Source organism: Lutra lutra, chromosome 17 (genome assembly GCF_902655055.1).
Source record: "Lutra lutra chromosome 17, mLutLut1.2, whole genome shotgun sequence".
Lineage (NCBI taxonomy): Eukaryota > Metazoa > Chordata > Mammalia > Carnivora > Mustelidae > Lutra > Lutra lutra.
The window spans coordinates 11,361,584-11,381,147 of NC_062294.1; the positions used below are offsets into that span (position 1 = coordinate 11,361,584).

General features: G+C 41.5%; 2 protein-coding genes across 2 annotated transcripts; one reads left to right on the forward strand and one right to left on the reverse strand.

Annotated features, from left to right (window-relative positions):
* Window positions 1-326: 326 nt before the first annotated feature.
* Window positions 327-6,053, forward strand: DUXB (double homeobox B). The gene is given in 8 exon segments (XM_053447816.1): window positions 327-351; window positions 938-1,149; window positions 3,731-3,904; window positions 4,207-4,308; window positions 4,310-4,354; window positions 5,339-5,615; window positions 5,618-5,667; window positions 5,670-6,053. Coding segments are annotated over 8 exon segments (1,113 nt in total). The 3' UTR covers window positions 5,898-6,053.
* Window positions 6,054-12,068: 6,015 nt separating this feature from the next.
* TERF2IP (TERF2 interacting protein) lies at window positions 12,069-19,553 on the reverse strand. The gene is made up of 3 exons (XM_047712325.1): window positions 18,773-19,553; window positions 14,513-14,637; window positions 12,069-12,517 (listed from the first exon to the last, which is right to left on the reverse strand). Exons 1-3 carry the CDS (start codon window positions 19,452-19,454, stop codon window positions 12,113-12,115), a joined length of 1,212 nt encoding a protein of 403 aa, XP_047568281.1. The 5' UTR covers window positions 19,455-19,553; the 3' UTR covers window positions 12,069-12,112.
* Window positions 19,554-19,564: the final 11 nt, after the last annotated feature.

Here is a 19,564-nt window from a genome sequence, read left to right on the forward strand (position 1 = left end):
CAAGCCAAAATAATTATAGAGTACTAAAACATTGTGGAAAACAACACACTTAGAAATGTGTGTATGTGTGTGTAAACTAGAGAGCACAGATTCTAAGTCATATTTGGAAAGACGTCAGAAGAGATGTAAAATTGCCTGGTGGAATCTGTACTTCTTAATCTGATTACTTCAAGTTCCTTTCTAAAAGTGCTAAACATTTAGTGAAGGGATTAAATAGAAGGGCATTTAAAAAATGGATGGGTCACCCTGGGTGTTGATAAGGTGTGTTTTTGAGTCCTGCTCAGTTGCCCACTCACCTCTGTGAGATCCAGGCAGCTCTTCCCAAGATGGATTTGAACAGCACTAAAAGTGGTAAGTTTTCATCTGCAATTTGCTCTTGGATAATGCCACATGCTTTATTTTCAAGAGTTTATAAAAGTTAAAAACACAATCATAATTAGAGAAGCATATTGTTGGAGCAGGAGCTGTTTGCATCTGTAAGCTGTGTCGGGGGACTGGAAAGTGCTTTCAAGTTGGAGACTGGAATTTCAAATTTAAAATAAGGGCCATAAGTCCCACAAGTGGGTTGTCAAAAGTTCTGAAGTTGACACTGTAAATGGAGAAAATACACATGGAAAACCTAATGTTTCATATTAAAATGTATTTTACCACAAAGTACCAGCTCCTGTGTAATTTAGCTCAATTTCTTAAGGTTTTACTTGTTTATTTCCACTAAGTCTCCCAGCTCCTATTGCTTCCTATTTTCTCTGAGTAATTTTTCGTATTTTCATAACTCATATCACAGATTGTCATTTTTCTATTATACGTACATACTTAACATACATGTCTCCAATTCAGCATGACTTTAGCTGTACCCCTAAAGTAAAAATAGAGAATCATTGTTGAACCTATAGGCTTTCAACCTGGAAAAAAAAAGTGAAGACTTAGGTTTACACAGAGTTTTTAATCCATGAACATATCCTCCATACCCCTCTTCCCATTTTCTCTTCATCGGGCATACTACAAAAAGAAACCTGCCAAGGCAGGATTATTTACAACCAGAGTCAAAAGGATATCCTCCAAGAATGGTTTAAACAAAACCCTTACCCTGACAGAGCTACCAGGAAACAATGGGCCAAAGAAATTGGTATTTCGGATTCCAAAATTCAGGTAAGCATAGGTTTCTACTTCACTATCTGTCAGATTAAAGGTAAAGAGAAAGGCCGGGCTCGGGACCTCCAAGCCATTCTTATGTCCAGTATGTTGCTCAGGGGCTTTTTGTTGTATATTAAAAGCAAGAACCGCGTTTGTATCTTTTACCAATTGTGGAAATTTTGGCTGGGTATGTTCACTGATGGCAGGAGAATACACAGACTGGTTCAGGCTCTCCCAATAGGAGGTAAGTTTTTAAGATTTACATAATTTAGGAAATTATAACACTATGTTAATGATAAGGTATCATTAAGTATTGAAATGTACCGGGGCACCTTGCTGGCTCAGTTGGTAGAGCAAGCAATGCTTGATCATGGAGCTGTAAATTCGAGTCTCACATTGGGTATAGAGATTACTTAAAAATAAAAAAATTTTTTTAATTGATAAATACTGCAGGATGAGGATTAATATGTAGTTATAAAGAAACCATGGGGGAAGAACTCACGTACGTTCCCAATTTTCAGGCTAGTTTTTTTTTTTTAAATACCCGAAGTGTGATTCATACACAGGAGTATACGACATAGGGGCGCCTGGGTGGTTCAGTGGGTTAAAGCCTCTGCCTTCAGCTCGGGTCATGATCCCAGGGTCTTGGGATCAAGCCCCGAATCGGGCTCTCTGCTCAGCGGCATAGGTAAGCATAGGTTTCTATTTCAGGCTCTGAAATAGAGATTTCTAATCGGGCTCTCTGCTCTGCTTCCCGCCACCCCCCTCTCTCTCTGCCTGCCTCTCTGCCTACCTGTGATCTCTATCTGTCAAATAAAAAAAAATCTTTAAAAAAAAAAAGGAGTATACGAAATAAAATCCCATATTGTATTATTTGAATAGAGCTACTGATATGAAAATGAAACTAAGTTGGATTTCTTCAATTAGCAAGGCGATAATTGTAGACAATATAATTATACCTGGTGAGACAGTATTTAAAACAATGAAGATCAGTAAAAATGTGCTCTTACAGGAAAATAATCAGTTCAGATTTTTGTGTCTATATATAGAGAGCCTCCAATTAGCCATTGGCTTTAAGGTCCTTTGTCTGAAGGATGCTGGGGAGAAATATTTTACTTTTCATGCATTTGTTCTAGGTGTAAAGAGACAGCTTACTCAAATCCCAGTAATAAAAGTGGATCCCATGGGACTATCTGGTGATGTGCTTAAGACTTACCTGGAAACATTTTAATTTAGAGCACAGATAACCTTTTAGCACAATGCCTGGATAAAGGAGTGGTTTATTAAATATTGGTGGTCATTAACACTAAATCTTATCACAAATTATCAAAATAAAACAAGTAATTAGAGGGGCGCCTGTGTGGCTCAGTGGGTTAAGCCGCTGCCTTCGGCTCAGGTCATGATCTCAGAGTCCTGGGATCGAGCCCCGCATCGGGCTCCTGCTCAGCAGGGAGCCTGCTTCCTCCTCTCTCTCTGCCTGCCTCTCTGCCTGCTTGTGATCTCTCTGTCAAATAAATAAATAAAATCTTAAAAAAAAAAAAAACAAAAAAAACAAGTAATTAGAAAGTACATTGCAAACCCTACTCCAGAAATGAGGAAACAAGGAGTTCCATAGGTTTTATATGTGACAAGTTGCACAGCAAGGTGTACAAGTTCCCAGGAGTCTCCTTATGTGTTGCTGATTATAGGTAAGAGGGAATATTGAGGAGTGTTAGTACAGCTCAACTTTGCTAATTTACTCTCCATTTAAAGATATTCTTGGGGCACTTGGGTGGTTCAGTCGGTGGTGTCCAACTCTTGATTTCAGCTCAGGTCATGATCTCAGGGTTGTGAGACTGAGCCCTGGGTAGGCCTCCACACTCATCAGGGAGACTGCTTCTCACAGTCTTCCAGTGCCCCTCCCCCTGGCTCACACACTCTAAAATAAATAAATAAATCTAAAAAAAAAAAAAAAAAAAAAGTTCTCTCTCTCCCTCTGCCTCTCCCCACCCTGCTCACACATACTTTTTTAAGATTTTTTTTTTCTTTTATTATTTATTTGACAGACAGAGATCGCAAGTAGGCAGAGAGGCAGGCAGGGGCGGGGGAGGAAGCAGACAACCTGATGTGAGGCTCAATCCCAGGACCCCGGGATCATGACCTGAGCCAAAGGCAGAGGCTTTAACCCACTGAACCACCCAGGTGCCCCACACTCATACATACTTAAAAAAAAGGAAACTCTTTTCCACAATCAATTCTATATGTATTACACATTATAAAATGGTGTTTCTTATAAACAGATGGTAAGCCAAGAAGACATTCACAGATTGAAGACCTGTTATGAGAGTTTGGAAAGGGAGAAAAAGAAATATTGATCTCCTGCAATAGAACTGACAGTGTCTCTTAAGTCGGAATTTTTCTTAAGATACCATGATGTGATAAAAGAAATGCTGTCCTGAATTGTAAGCTAAGAGTAATGTAACTCCTAGGATAATACATCACTTTTTCTTATGGATATTTTCACAATGGTAGTTGATCAAATCAATTTTAATTATACTGATATTTGGACCAACACAGATTGAATTACATGACTTTCACATCTTCTTCTCCCACTTAGGTCTGGTTTAAAAACCACAGATAGAAACAGAGACAATTGGAATTGGGATGCTCCTTAGGAAAAGACAAAACCCAAGGACAACACCATCATCAGTCTTGGACTCAAGGTGAAAAAAAAAACCACTGGCTCAAATGCATTTCTTCAGCGGGTCCCAGTGAAAATGGAAACAACTCGGCATGTCATGCCCATGTTCTCAAAAAAATAAATAAATCATTATCTTGAGAGGCACTTACAGCTTATTCTGGCCACCCTAGTGTCAGAAAGATAAGCACAGTCCCATAGCTGCTAGGACAGACAGGTTCTCAGCAGGCAAGGTTCTGGGCCTTTTGGTCCTTCGATTCCAAGCATCCTCTCTGTCACCATCGGGGATTCAAGGAGAATAAGTGTAATCAGCATGACCTTACCAGGCTCAAGTTTCCAGTTTAAACATGAAAACTGTTCTAAAAGATACCTTCTGCTCCCATGTTCTCCTTTAGAATACTTACCAACAGCAGCCAGACAAGACTGTCCCAAGATCTCAATCACAAGTCCTACTTCAAGCCTTTGAGAGGAACCGAATGCTTGATATTACAACCAGGAAAAAAACTGGCCAAAAAAACAGGCATTCAGGAACCAAGAATTCAAGTAAGTTCTGTGTCTGTGACATGAAATATGCGATATTACCCCCCGGTGGGTTGCTGAAAAAATTGACCTATCTTAGATTATCACAATCATCAAGGCTATGTAAAAGTATGGGATGGTAAACATCTAACACTACAAGTCCCACTCCTGCAAAATGAAGAACTCTTGTCAGTGGTATACCCATTTAGAATCACCAGCTGCAAATAGTGAGGAAATGTGAAAGTTAGTATCTATTTTGAGAACACCCTGTGTCAAGTTTTCTACAGTTGGAACTGCCATTTTGGTCCGATAATTCCTTTATTGTGAGGCTGTCCTGTGCCTAGTAGGTATTTTCAGCACTCCTGGCCTCTACCAACTAGATACCCTGCCCACCTCCCCTCCCCCAATTTGTGACACCCCCAGAACTCTATATACTTAGTCACATGTCTTCCAGTTGGGAGAACAAAATCACTCTCATTGAGTACCTTCTAAAGTTAAGGAGACAGTGGTTTAGTATGTGTTAAATGCTCATGACAAAGCAGCAATCATCAGTTTATCAGCACAGAAACAATCCTCGATCAGATTTATACATGTGTATATAACTTAGGGACTTTTATGCACGTTAGCAAAGAGAAAAATGTCAACCTGTCAAGAAAATTTGTTTCTGATCCACTGTTGAAATTAAAGGGAGGAAAGGATCCAGATCATATGCCTTTTCAGCCAGTTTCAATTCCTCGATCATTGATTGCTGAGTGTTATGACCTCAATTTATGTTTTTATGTGTATACACACACATCTGTACATACACACACACACACACACACACACATATATATACACACACACATACGTACTGAACACATGAACCAGAGTAATGAATTTCACACATATGGAATAGTTATATTTCTGATATTGGGGCCTATATTAATAGCCCCTTTCCAATTTACACAGTACGAGAAACAGAGCCGCAATCACTTGTCCTATATCTTCTCTCTTTTCTTCATGTAGATGTGGTTTCAGAACCAAAGATCCCTATACCCAGGGCAGAGCAGAAGTGAGTCCATGAATTCCTTGGCAGATGGCCCAAATGGAAGACCAGATCTGACAGCTCAACAGTACCAAATTCATTTGTCCACTCCCCTGGGCAGGTCTCATCAATTTGCTTTCTCCAATTCTTTCAGCAGGAACCAAACATTTCTACCTGCTCCTGTCCCTTGTGTGAGCCAAGGACCAAGTGTCATGATAGTGCAGCCTACACAGGCTACGCAGGGAGAGATTCTCTACTCTGACCCTTAGGAACTACCTACCAATATGCTCAACTTCAGGAGGGGACCTCTCAGACACTCAGACCCTTTTCTGGTTCCCAAACCAAGAAAAATGCCAGAATCACATAGAACAGACTGGCACAGGAGTATTGCAGTTGAAGGACTATTCTGAGCCTCGGCCTGAGCATCAACACCAGTCGCAGGATCTGCCACAGGTGGACATAACTCACGTTCTGCAAAGGTGGGATGAGGTCTGCCAGGCTCTGATAGCAAAATGGGATCCTCAAGAAGGTACATACTGAGATACACACGGCTACAGCACACAGTCAGGTGAAGAACTAGCCCACTCCCTCAGCCAACTGCACCAGCAATGTGTAGAAACCTCAAGCCTTATGTCAGCTCCTGTTACCCACAGATGTTGAGGGAAAAGTTACCTTTTCTGAGTCCCAATCCACAGAAAGAGAACGCTCCAGGACCCCAACTGTGCTTCAGTGAAGATGATTTTCAGGCTGTGTTCCATACGCTACAAAGCTCACCAGGGCCTGAGTTTCAGAAGGAAGAAGTCATTCTCAGAACCTGGTCCAGGCCTCTCTTCTTTTGATGGACAATCAGTACAACTTAAAGAACAGTAAACAATGAAGTCATCCTGTTTGGGACAGGATTAATGCAAGAGGAAGGAGAAAACTACTAGAAACCCAAATGGAAGTCTTAACTTCTTTGTGGGCAGTGGTTATTTTCCGTACTCCCTTCACTGACTAAGCTGCATCCGGCCTCTGGAAGCACCATAGGCATTAGCCACCAGACAGGCCTGCGGAATCCTTCTGAACCAAATATTTTTCTGACAAACATGACCTCCTCTCTGTAATCACCACGTCCACCAATCGGGAACATCCATGAACCGTAACCAAACCCAAGCGAAAATAGGTCTACCAGGGACATATCAGCACACCCTTCCCCGCTAGCAAGATGGGAAAGCAAACTTGAAATTAGTTTATCATGTAGAAAATGAAAAGGATAGTGTATTTCTTGATGTGAGTTTATAAAAGTAAGCTTTTCTCCAAAGCTCTAAGGGCTTTAATAGGAACTAGAAACTTAGTATCTACCAACAAGAGAATGATCAAATATGGGGCGCCTGGGTGGCTCAGCAGGTTAAACCCTCTGCCTTCGGCTCAGGTCATGATCCCAGTCCTGGGATCGAGCCCCACATCGGGCTCTCTGCTCCACGGGGACCCTGCTTCCTCCTCTCTCTCTGCCTACTGCTCTGCCTGATTGTGATCTCTGTCTGTCAAATAAATAAAATCTTAAAAAAAAAAAAAGAATGATCAAATGAATTAGGATAAATCCACGATACTGAGTAATCTTCACTTGTATTTTTTTCCTTTGTCTATTTAAAACATAAATTTTACAATGAAAATGCAGTAGTGACACAACTACTTACTCTAATACTAGTATTTCTACATTTTTAGGTTTTTCATATATTCACCAGTGTGTGTGTCTATATATATAGACACACACACACATATATGTATATATATATACACACACACACATAAACATCCAGAAAATTCCTCATTTTATTATAAATTCTCTATTAAACTTAAACCTGAAGATAACCATTGTCATTTTCATTTTTCTCTCTTTTGAAATGGTAACTTTTCAAAGTAGATTTTGATGTATGAAGGTGTATTAATGGTTTACTTTGGTACAGTAAAAATATCTTTGAAAAGTATTTTTTTGTTCATTTTATCAATCTGCATTGTCATATTTGCTGTTTACTTTCCATATGAAGGTGTCAGAATAAGGGCCTTGCACATACATCCAGTACTACAAAGATAGCCATTTTACACTAACACAAACAGGTATGAGGTATACATCCTTACCGGTGATATATGCGTGCGTTATGCGCAAGAGTTTCTCTAGATGTTCACACACTAACACTCAAGCGCCAGAATATTCCAACATCAGTATTTATGGTCAAATTACACTCAGCAGAAATTACTTTTCCTAATATTAGCTGGACTTTACCACCTAACAAATTAAAACTCACACATATACACAAATAAGGGACACTCAAATTACTGTGGCATCTATCAGAAAAAACAAAAAAAAGAACCTGACAGATTTGGTGTTTGTGAATGAACAGATTACGTTGCTTGAATGACAGAAATTCATTTTCTCACAGTTCTCAAAGTATCTACCGGTTTGGTTTCTTCTGAGGCCTGTTTCTTTGCTATGCGAATGGCCATCTTCTTCTTGCGTCCTTACATGGTCTTCCCTCTGGGCACACACTGCAGTGCACCTCTCCATGTATCCAAATTTCCTCTTCTTGCATTTGGTTTTCTTAGCTTTCAGTATATGGTCTGTGGTTTAGGTTTTGGTTTGCTTGCCAAAGGCACTAGAGCCACCCCCGTCTAATGAGCTCCATGTTTTAACTACTTTAACCTCTGTAAAAATTTATTTGTAAAAAGTTTCCACTACCTGCTTTAAAAATATTAGAAAATAATTTGATTTACTTGAGTCTATATTGTGGAAAAGCCACCAGTTAAATACACAAAACAGGCAGAACAGTTAGCAGCAAACTTCTCTGAAGAGCCCGGATGAGCTCTTCATATCTTTGGACACAAATTTATGACCTGAGGCAGCCCACGGTGCCAAGGCACCAAGCTTGTAAAACCTGATTCATTCCCCAGAAACACCCCAAAGGCAACAAATTATCAAAACTGAATGCTGCAGAACTGAGGAAGCCCTCCTTGTTGACAGGCACAACCATACGGAAAACTAGAGAATCTGAGAGGAAAAGAGCAAAAAGATAAGCAGAATGAGTTTTATGGTAATGTTTATTATTGACAGAGAAGCATAAATGGCATTTGCTTCAAGAAAATATGCTCAAGGGGCACCTGGATGGCTCAGTTAAGTGTCTGCCTTTGGCTCAGGTCATGATCCCAAGGTCCTGGGATTGAGCCCCACATCGAGCTCCCTGCTCAGCAGGGATCTGCTTCTCCCTCCCCTTCTGTGCTCGCTCTCTCAAGTAAATAAATATTTTTTTTTTTAAAGGGGGAGAATAAAAGAAAATATGCTAAAGAAACATATTAAAAACCCTAAGTTAAAGCACAGAAAAATGAGAACTCAAAAGGTTAAGTCCAGGCTGATGATAACAGGTAATAATCCACTACTGGGTAGATATTCTTGTTTCTAGAGAAGGTCACAAGGATTTATCTGTACAACTGAAGGTTTTAGATGACTTTTATTTGGGGATTTACGTTCCCCTTCACACATTCCCAGGGAAGGTTATACAATCTGCAGCCCAAGAAAGACAGACCTTGAAATTTAAGTCAATCTAGTCATTTAAGAAGTTAGGAAGGGGCATGTGCCAAAATTCTAGGCAATGAGAAGTCTAGGGGCTTCTGAGAAAGATGGCCGGCCAATAAAGGAGAAGCCAAGGAGGAAACAGTCCCTCTTCCACTGTTAGAACTACAGCAGCCAACTTCTGACCATGACGTAAGCAGCCTACAAGACAAGCTAGAGATAGCAGAGCAGAAAAATTAAAAAAACTCTGAAGCTAACTGCCTCAGGACTTCTTATTATATATACAAGATATAATCCCATTTCCCTTGTTTGAAGTCCTGTAGGTTAAGTTTTCTGTTATAAACAATTAAATGCAACTTATGGATATAGGCAGAGGAGGGATATGATCCAGCAAACAGAATTAGACCAAAAACAAGAGATCTCAAGAATTCAAGCAGCAGCTTAAACCTTTAAAATGCAAATGCATCTGCTTTAAAGGGACAGGGAACAAAGGAATACTGAACACCGGGAGCATAATCCACTGCTGCAGTTTGCAAAGAGGAGACAGGAAAAAAATGTTTCTGCCACTAATGAAGGTATAGAAGTTATTTTAAGTCCTAGAAAATTTCAAAAGTTTAAGTGGGGGGTGGGGGAATAATGAGGAAGGTCCAGAATTCAAGAGCTAAAATGAGTAAGAAATGATGTTTCCCAGGGGCACCTGGGTGGCTCAATGGGTTAAAGCCTCTGCCTCTGGCTCAGGTCATGGTCCTGGGGTCCTGGGATCGAGCCCCACATGGGGCTCTCTGCTCAACGGAGAGCCTGCTTCCCTCCTCTCTCTCTGCCTGCCTCTCTGCCTACTTGTGATCTCTGTCAAATAAATAAGTAAATAAATCTTTAAAAAAAAAAACTTAAAAAAGAAAAAAGAAATGATGTTTCCCAAACCACAAATCTCATAATGTTCCAAAAATGCAAATAACAAGAATTTGGGAGCTCAGGGGAGAGGTATCCTGACTTTAGGACTTGAACAGCTGATCTTTACAGCAGATGTAGCCATAGCTCAATACCATTAACCATTAAAATTCAATTCATTTTCCTTGCTTAGACCTGTGCTCCCAAAAATACTTCTGATAATTTGTTTCCCCACATATACTTCTCAGCCTAAAATAAGAAAAGCCAGAGAAATTGCAAAAACCGTTATTTCAAAGTTATTGGTTTACAGTGAGTGCTTTGGTTTACACATCTCTTAGGAGTTAGATAAGACTGACAAAACGGAAATTTCCAGCCCTATAAAAGCTGTAGTAACTTTACTAGATTATAAACAACCTAAATAACATCTCCATTTTTATTTATTTGAAAGAGAGAGTGTAAACACATGAGCACAAGTGGGGGGGTGCAGAAGGAGAAAATCTTAAGCAGACTCTGTGCTGAGCACGGGGCCCAACGTGGGGCTCAGTCTCACAACCCTGAGATCATGACCTGAGCAGAAATCAAGAGCTGGATATTTAACTGACGGAGCAACCCAGATGCCCCTGGTGAGAACACATTTTAAACAAATGTCCACCACCCAATCCTTCCCAATACTTACTTAAAAATTACTCCTGGAGTGAGCTAGGTACTACTGGGAGCAGTTGTAGCCTTTCAACATACGAAAGAGAAAAACAAAGTAAAGCATTTTGATTTAGGTCAGTTCCCCCAGAACTGAACTCTACAAATGTGTGTGTAACTGATGATTTCAAGATGTACTGATCAGGGGAGTGGAGATGTGAAACAAGAAAAGGAAGCCTGTGCAGGGCACATGTATACACAGACTGCCACTGAGGGCCACTATGCTTATTTCTGCTGGGAATCTCTAACAGATGGCATGGGCACCATTATCCCACTCAGGAGTTAATTCTCAAAGATTCAGTTGTGTCATTTCTCTGGACAGCAAGGACACTGGGTCTGCATCCTCTAATTCTCATTCAACATCGAGTGAAAGCCACTCCCGAAGGCACTAAACTCCACAGCACTTTAAGCAGAGGGAAAGCTTCAAGCAGGAACTTGCCATGGGACTCCTACCAATGGAATATGCTGGAATGGTGAGTGCCCTGAACACATGGGTAGGGCACTGACTCCTTCTGTTACACACCTGCTGGTTCATGACTCGCTCCTCTCCACTCCAGCTATCAGCAGTTCACGGTGTTCTGCCTTCTCTCACAGTCCTTGATGCAGATCTTCTCTCTGCTCCATCCGGAAGAACTATCATCTTTTTAATAGCCTACTAGTTCTAAAATGAAACCACTCTGTTCATTATTGACCTAATTAAGATCCAAAAAATGTCAGTTCCTTCATGGTTTTTATATTAAAAATGTTTTGTGAACACAATCAAATAAAAACACTTGGAGACTCAAAGTTCTATTTATTTTCAACAATAAAAGCAACACAACAAAGAGGAATCAATTCACTAATTTGTAAATCTAACACAATCCTTAGCACAAACTATTTTCAATAAATAAAAACACATTACTAGTAACTGAGTAAGACTGTTCTTAAGACTCTCTAGGGTTTTGTGTCTGTTTTAAACAAAACTGTGTGATAGATAAAGAAACACGTGTCACAAGTATGACTGACAAAGACTGGAAGAAAAGAACATCCAAGGAGCAGGTCCCCAAATAGTAAGTTAGCAAAGGGAATATGGGATTTCCAAAGCAGTTGAGAAATCAGAGCTCACGAGAAGATGCAAGGGTTTAGGGAAGTCTGTATTCAAGGCCTTGTAATTAAAACTTTCCACATTTCTAGATTCTTGATTTGGAATCTATACAATCTAGAGGAGCTTCTGCCAAAAGACTGGAAGCTCTTTATTCATGCTGCCCGGAAAGACCAATCTCCTAATCTCCCTCCTTTGACTCTGTCCTTAGCTCCTGAAACAATATAGTAAGGAATCCATTCAGAAAGGATTACTACTACACAGGCCAACCTCCCCCTGGTTTAGATTTTCCTTTCATAAACACACCGATACTGCCACGGACAGCTCTAAATATATCCAATGTCTTTTACTTTTAGCCTCCTACACAACTCTGCTTGGCTACAAAATCTAAGACTCACAGAGAAGCCTATGCAGGGCAATGGCAGCATTGGTCAGAAGACAAGTGTCAGTTCCAATGTACAAATCTCTGAAGTTCAATGATCACAAATCTTTTTTTTTTTTAAACCTCACTTGCCACATGTTTTCTCTTTTCTCATATCCTGCCAATTATTTCTTTCGGAATTCAATCCTCCGAGCTACATTCTGAGCACCAAATTTTTTGACCAATGCATCTCGGGCATCCTCATCATCTTTTTGCAAATCTAAGTCATCCTGTCGGGACCAAATGGGATACCCATCAGCCCTCTGACCAGACTCTAAAAAGGAGGAAGTAGCCTCCAGCTCACCACTATTTTTTAGGAAGGCTTGTGTTACTGTTGACAGATCCAAGTTAAACTTTTCCATTAACTGCCGGATGATCTTAATAGCAGCTCCCACCTCTGGTGCAGAAACTTTTTCTTCTTCTTCTTCTTCCTCATCCTCATCAGGCTGTGTCTCAGAATCTTCCTCAGGTGTGGGTGGATCATCGTCACACATGGTTATGTGTATTTCAAAATCAGGGCTCTCATCAACCTAGAGAAAGTGATGAATATGACCAGTTCCTAATTACCAAGTCCCAACTTACTCTTTCAGTATCTACTCTCTCTCAACCACAGTCCCCCCCCCCCCCCCCGCTTTGTCCTTTTCACGCCAATCACACTGAACTTCCCTCAGGCCCTTCAGTACCATCATGCTCCTTCTTATATTATTCATGTTAGACGTGTTTACATATACTTACAGACAATGGGTTAAGGGGGGAGTGACCATGTGTGTGTACGTGGAAAATATGCAGTGTTTATGCATACTTTATGAGCACATACATGTATACATATAACTACAGTATTCCCACAAAACACTAGAAGCTACGCTAAATATTTAAAAATATGTTTGTGCATACACGTATTCATTAGATGATCTGTTAAAAGTTTGACTTCACTCTCAGATTGTAAGCTCCATAAGAGCAGACATTGTCTCTGTTTTACACTTCACTACGTCCCCTATACCTACTAATGCTTTCAGGTAAGTACTCAAAACACACAGCTGTACAAGCACAACCATACTAGGACCTCCACGCTGTACTACATTTAGGCACATTACAAAGCATGTTATGTGAGAAGAGAACTAGGTAAACCATGTTTGCATTTGAAAGTTTATGGACTGGGGCGCCTGGGTGGCTCAGTGGGTTAAGCCTCTGCCTTCGGCCCAAGGTCATGATCTTGGGGTCCTGGGATCGAGACCCGCGTCCAGCTCTCTGCTTGGCGGGACCCTGCTTCTGCCTGCCTCTCTGCCTACTTGTGATCTCTCTGTCTGTCAAATAAATAAATAAAATCTTAAAAAAAAAAAAAAGTTTATGGATAATAGACCAAATATAAAAATAAAACAAAACTCAGACTAAAAAGACAACAATCACTAAATTCTGCCAATTCTTGTGCATTCCTTCACTCACCAATTACAGAACTTTACATTTTTTCCTGTTTTACAATGAGGCCCAATCATTTTCCTTTATTAATAAGAAAAAAATTAATTTACAAAATCCTTTTTTTGGAGAAGATATGCACATATAATTTGGACTTTCTTTTAAATTACTCCTACTTTAGGGACGCCTGGGTGGCTCAGTTGGTTGGACGACTGCCTTCGGCTCAGGTCATGATCCCAGAGTCCTGGGATCAAGTCCCGCATGGGGCTCCCAGCTCCACGGGGAGTCTGCTTCTCCCTCTGATCTTCTCCTTGCTCATGCTCTCTCTCACTGCCTCTCTCTCAAATAAATAAATAAAATCTTTTAAAAAAAAAAAATTACTCCTACTTTATAGCTCCTACCTTTCCCTCTAACTATGATTAAATATGGGATTCCAACTGACTAACAGAAGCTCAACTAAATATGGAAGCATTAAAAAAATCCCAAAACCACCCTAAGTACACAAAAAGCTAAACTTGCTTATTAAAAAAATTAAACTCTTTTAAAGATTCCATTTATTTTCCTTAAAAGCCTTAAAATAAACTTTTAAAAATAATTTATTTAAAAGATAAATCTAGGGGTGCCTGGGTGGCTCAGATGGCTAAGTGTCTGTCTTTGGCTCAGGTCATGATCTCTGGTCCTGGGACTGAGCACCACATCGGGCTCCCAGCTGAGTGGGGAGCCTGCTTCTCCCTCTCCCTCTGCCTCTCCCCTGCTTGTGTTCTCTCTCTCTCTCAAATGAATAAATAAAATCTTAAAAAAAAAAAAAAAAGATAAATCCACGGTCTTATTTTGAAAACCCTAAACTGAGAACAGAGTCCTTGAAATGGGGTGCTTTATATGGTTTAAAAATAATTCTTCCCGATTTTTCTCCCTCTCCCCGGCTCTGAAGTTTTCCTACCAAAACCTCAAAGCTACATATCTGAAACCAAGATCAATCCCACTTTCTATTCTCCCTCTCCCCCACCCCCACCCTTACCTTGCTGGGCCTTAGGTGTACAAAAAGAGTTAATTCAATAACCAATTTTAAAGAAGAATGGAAGTAGGGAAGAAGTTAAACCTAGTCAACATACCACAATCTCCTCAAACTCCCGGGTGGCTTCTACAAGCATCTTTTTGACTGCTTCATCATTTTCCTTGATCTCTTCCTTTACATATTCTTCCTCAGGTAAGTCTGGAGTTCTCTTATTCTGTGGTTCTATTAAAGAGAAGAACACCACCAAATTAGAAGTAGCCTCTTTTACAGAAAACAAAAATACAATACATGCTCTATGAGCTCTTAGCCAGAAGTGAGCCTATACATTTTTTTCTATTAGAAGACACCAGTTTTGGATCTGAAGGATTAGAAGAACATAAGATATGCATATTCAAAAATTTCTACCTTGATTCTGAAAAGTTGTACTATCCAAATGATGGTATTTTTCCTAGGTTCTAACACATAAAATAAAAATACTCTTGAAGTGTAATTCATTTTTGCTTTCTGTTTATAAATGTGTAAATTAACAAAATCGTGCCATAAATCGGGTTCTCTTCTCTGGGAAGCAGATTGTGAAATGGAGATTAACACACAGGTGTTTAGTAGGGTGCACTTCTGGCAAAACACCTGTTGAAAAGAAAGCAGGAATGGGAGCGACGTTGAGCGGTGAAAAAGCTCCAACAAAGCCTCGGCTGAAACCATGGGGAAGTTTGGAGCTGGCCAAGTTGAGGTGAGGAAGCCATGACAAGCCATGATTCCCCATAGATCAGTCCCTAAATGCTAGCCATCCTAAGATGACAAGACTTTGGGCAAGATGGCTCTCCCAGCCGCTGAAGACAATTAGGAGGGTGTACCACAAGCCACTACATACCATCTACAGAAAGGAGGGTCTCCTAAAGCTCAGCATCCTCTGGTGTCTCTTTTACTCTTTGTTAGCTAAGGATTTAATTCTGCTTTCTTTTCCACTTAACAAAAACTGACTACCAAGGAGCAGCAGGAGAAAGCTGTGATGTAACTGCTCTGTATCCTGATTTAGGTGTGGTTACAACAATTATATACATACTAAAATACACAACTGGAAAATAGTATGGTGGTCCCTCAAAATACTACACACAAAATTACCATGTGACCCAGCAATTCCACTTCTGAATGTATACTCAAAAGAAATGAAACCAGAGTCTCAAACAGCTATTAGTACACCCATATTCACAGAAGCATTACTCACAACAGCCAAGATATGGAAATAACCTAAGTGTCCCTTGACGGATGACCAAATAAACAAAATATGGTCTATACATGCAGCAGAATATTCAGCTTTAAAAAGGAAGGAAATTCAGACACACACTACAACATGGATGAACCTTGAAGACACCATGCTAAATGAAATAAGCCAATCATAAAAGGACAAATGTATGATTCCAGTTACATGAAGTAGACAGACCAAATTCATAAAGACAAAAAAGGAGAAGGGTGGTTGTCAGGAGCTGGGGGAAGTAGCAAAGGGGAGTCAGTGCTTAATGGGTACAGAGTTTTAGTTTCAGAAAAAGTTCTGAAGACAGAGAGTGGTGACGGTTACATGACAACATGAATGTACTTAATGCCACCAAACTGAACACTTAAAAATGGTTAAAATGGGGACGCCTGGGTGGCTCAGTTGGTTGGACGACTGCCTTCGGCTCAGGTCATGATCCCGGGGTCCCGGGAATGAGTCCCACATCAGGCTCCCAGCTCCATGGGGCGTCTGCTTCTCCCTCTGACCTTCTCCTAGCTCATGCTCTCTCTCACTGTCTCTCTCTCAAATAAATAAATAAAATTTTTTTAAAAATGGTTAAAATGGCAAATTTTATGTAACATATATATTACCAAAAAGATATCTCTAGATACTACCCATTTTGTTCATGTACCCACTGATAAATAAAAAACAACACCTCTTTGTTCTGATTTACTTTCCTGAAAAACATCACCACACACATTTGTTATTTAAGTTTCTATGGGTCATAAGTCCAGGCATGGTTTCTATCGATCCTCTGATCAGGGTCCAGTTTATTTTTATTTAATAACAATATTCTGCATTTGCTTATCGGCCATTCATTTCCTTTTCCGGAAAATCCTAGTTCCATTTCTTTTGCTCATTGTCCTATTAGTTTCCTTTCACTAACTTCTACAAGCTCTTTGGACATTAAGGAAACTATGCTGCCATGTATTAGGACTATTTTTCCAGTTTGCTCTCTGACTTTATCATGAGAAGTTTTTAATTTCAAATAATCGAACAAAAATTTTTTTTAAACTCTTTGGTTTCAGGACTACCACCATGCAAATATTAAAAAGTATATTCAAGACAACCTACTGCAAATAATACATCCAATAAGAGGTTAATATCCAGAATAAAGAATGCATACAACTCCTTAACAAAAAAAAATTCCAATTAAAAAATAAACAGAGAATCTGAATAAACATTTTTCCAAAGAAAACATACAAATGGCCAAGAGGCACATGAAAAGATGCTCAACATCACTGATCATCAGTGAAATGCAAATGAAAACCACAATGAAGTATCACAACACACCTGTCAGAACGGCTGTTAACAAAAAGACAAGAAATAACAAGTATTGAACAAGATATAGAGAGAAGGAACCTTTGGGCACTGCTGGGGGGAGTGTAAGCTTGGTGCAGCCACTATAGAACCAACGAGGTTCCTCAAAAAATTAAAAACAGAACTGCCATACAATACAGCAATACCACTCTGTGGTATCAATCTGAAGAAAATGAAAGCACTGGGGAGCCTGAGTGGCTCTGTGGGTTAAAGCCTCTGCCTTCAGCTCAGGTCATGATCTCAAGGTCCTGGGACTGAACCCCGCATCGGGCTCTCTGCTTGGCCGGGAGCCTGCTTCCCCCTCTCTCTCTGCCTGCCTCTCTGCCTACTTGTGTGCGTGCGCTCGCTCTCTCTCTCTCTCTCTCTCTGTCAAATTAATTAATTAATTAATTTAAAAAAAAAGATTCACATGCTCTACCAGCTGAGCCAGCCAGGCACCCCCTTATCCAAATCTTCTTAGTCATTTTAGGATTTTAATCTTTACAATTAAATACCTGACCAACAAAATATTAGAGTATGGTGAAGCCAGCTTAATTTTCTCAAAGTTCCAAACGGCCTGTCTATAGTCCCAACACTACCGATTTAAAAGCAAAGCCCTACACGACCTACTCCACCCATACACACAGCCTTGTCCTCTCTTGCAAAACTCTCTGTTGCTTACTCCATTCTAGCCACACTGGTCTTTGTTGCTCCAAGAAACACACCAGGTACATTCCCACCTCCAGGCCTGTGCACTTAATATTCCCTCTGCCTGAAACACTTCCTCAGATAACCACCTGGCTTGCTCTTTTGGTCTCTGTTCAAACAGAGACCTGTGGAAACCTGTAGAAAACAACCTCCTCCCCAGCCATTACCCTGATTTTATTTTTCTCTATAGCACTTACCACTGCCCAGCTAGCATGTTAAGTTCCATGACCACAGGGACTTTTACTTATTGTTATATCCCAGCAGGATAACAGTGTCTGGCACTCAAATATCTGTTGAATGAATGAATCTGAAATGTCACTTTTACCAAAAACAAAATTCCTACTAAGCATGCTGAACTTCGAAATAAATTTACCTCCCCAGACCTGAAGCGTTCCATGGAATAGCCAGCCACCTAAGGAAAGGGGGTGGGGAGATGGGGAGGGTAACATGCTTCTTTAAACAAAAGGGTCTGTCAGTTTAAGCTCTCAATACCGGTTACATCGGAAGTGAAGCATCTTCACAGCTCTGCACTAAGTCCTAAGCAACCTGAATCCCCACGTCCAATTCAACTGCATTAAAAACTCACTTCACCTGAGCCAGAGACCAGCAAGTCTATTCCAACCGATGAAACCTGCTGTGAATACGCATAGAAGCCAAAACATGAAATAAACTGGTCCGGCATGCCTTTAACAAGGCATATACTCTATCTGAACACATAGGAATATATTTTTTTAACAAGTTTCTGGAAAAGAAACCCTAAAAGCTGGTTAACAACACATTGGCTCTGGGGAAGACAACTGGGTAGGTGGTTCGTAAGAAGGGGGAGTAGGTATCTCTATATAGTCTTTTTGTACCTTTTGAACATCAAACCACCTCAATTCCCTAGTTACTGGAAAAATACATCTAAGTGCGATGAAGAAAATGGTGCAATTTTACCCGGATGTCTAAAGGGGAGGGGGGAGGGCCGGGCGACGCCACCAGCCGCGCCAACATGGATGCCTATCAGAAAGGGGAAGGCGCCCCGCCCCCACCCGCACAGGTGCAGCGCAGGTCCCGCGTTCGCGGCGGAGGCCTCACCCCCGCTGTCAGCAGCTTCGGGATCCTGCTCAGCTTTCCGCTTGAGCTTCTGGGACGAGGGGCTCACTGGGGCGTCCCCCAACAGGTACTTATGCTCCTGGCCCCGCAGGTGCTTGAGGTAGCGGTCCTTCAGGGACTGCCACGAATGCTGGGTGAGCGAGCTTTTCTCCATCGCCTTCCACAAAGCGGTGCCAGTGACGGAGCTCGCCGAGCGGGCATTTTCCTTCACGTACGTCAAGATGGCCACGTCGTCCGCGTCGGTGAAGGCGATGCGCCCCCCGTGCGGCTGCGGCTCGGACTGCGCGGCGGCCGCGGCCGCGGCACCCCCCTCGGCCTGGGCCCCGGGCTTCGTCTCCGGTGCCTGGTCGGCCGCCGAGCCGAGTCGATAGTCCTCCAGGTCGAGCCTCTCGTTGCGATCCACGCAGTCCATGATGTACTGCGTGGAGATGAAGTCGCCCGAGGCCTCGGCCGCCGCCTCCCCCGGCTGGGCCAGCAGCACGGCCCCGGGCTCCTGCACCCGACATAGGGTGCCGCCGCCGTGCAGGATGAGCGTCGAGACCCGGCGCTTGGCCGGGCTGGGACGCACGTAGAAGGACATGGAACTGCCATCTTCCCTCACGAACAGAGTCGAGGAATGGGTGAGCCCGTTGGGGTCTTTGCCCAAATCCATCGTCTCCGCCATAGCTGACGCCAGGTACCACAGTAGCTGCCCCCAAACAAGCTCTGACGCGCAGAACAAAATAGAACCAACAAGCGCTCCCTCCGCGGCGGCCGCGAAGCCCCGCCCTGCGC

Excerpts from the sequence above, each read along its gene's own strand:
- TERF2IP (XM_047712325.1), bottom strand. The coding sequence starts at position 19,454 with ATGGCGGAGACGATGGATTTGGGCAAAGACCCCAACGGGCTCACCCAT. Across the intron at positions 14,638-18,772 it reads CGAAGCTGCTGACAGCGGGG|AACCACAGAATAAGAGAACT; the intron begins GTGAGGCCTCCG and ends TCTCTTTAATAG. Across the intron at positions 12,518-14,512 it reads GGGAGTTTGAGGAGATTGTG|GTTGATGAGAGCCCTGATTT; the intron begins GTATGTTGACTA and ends CACTTTCTCTAG.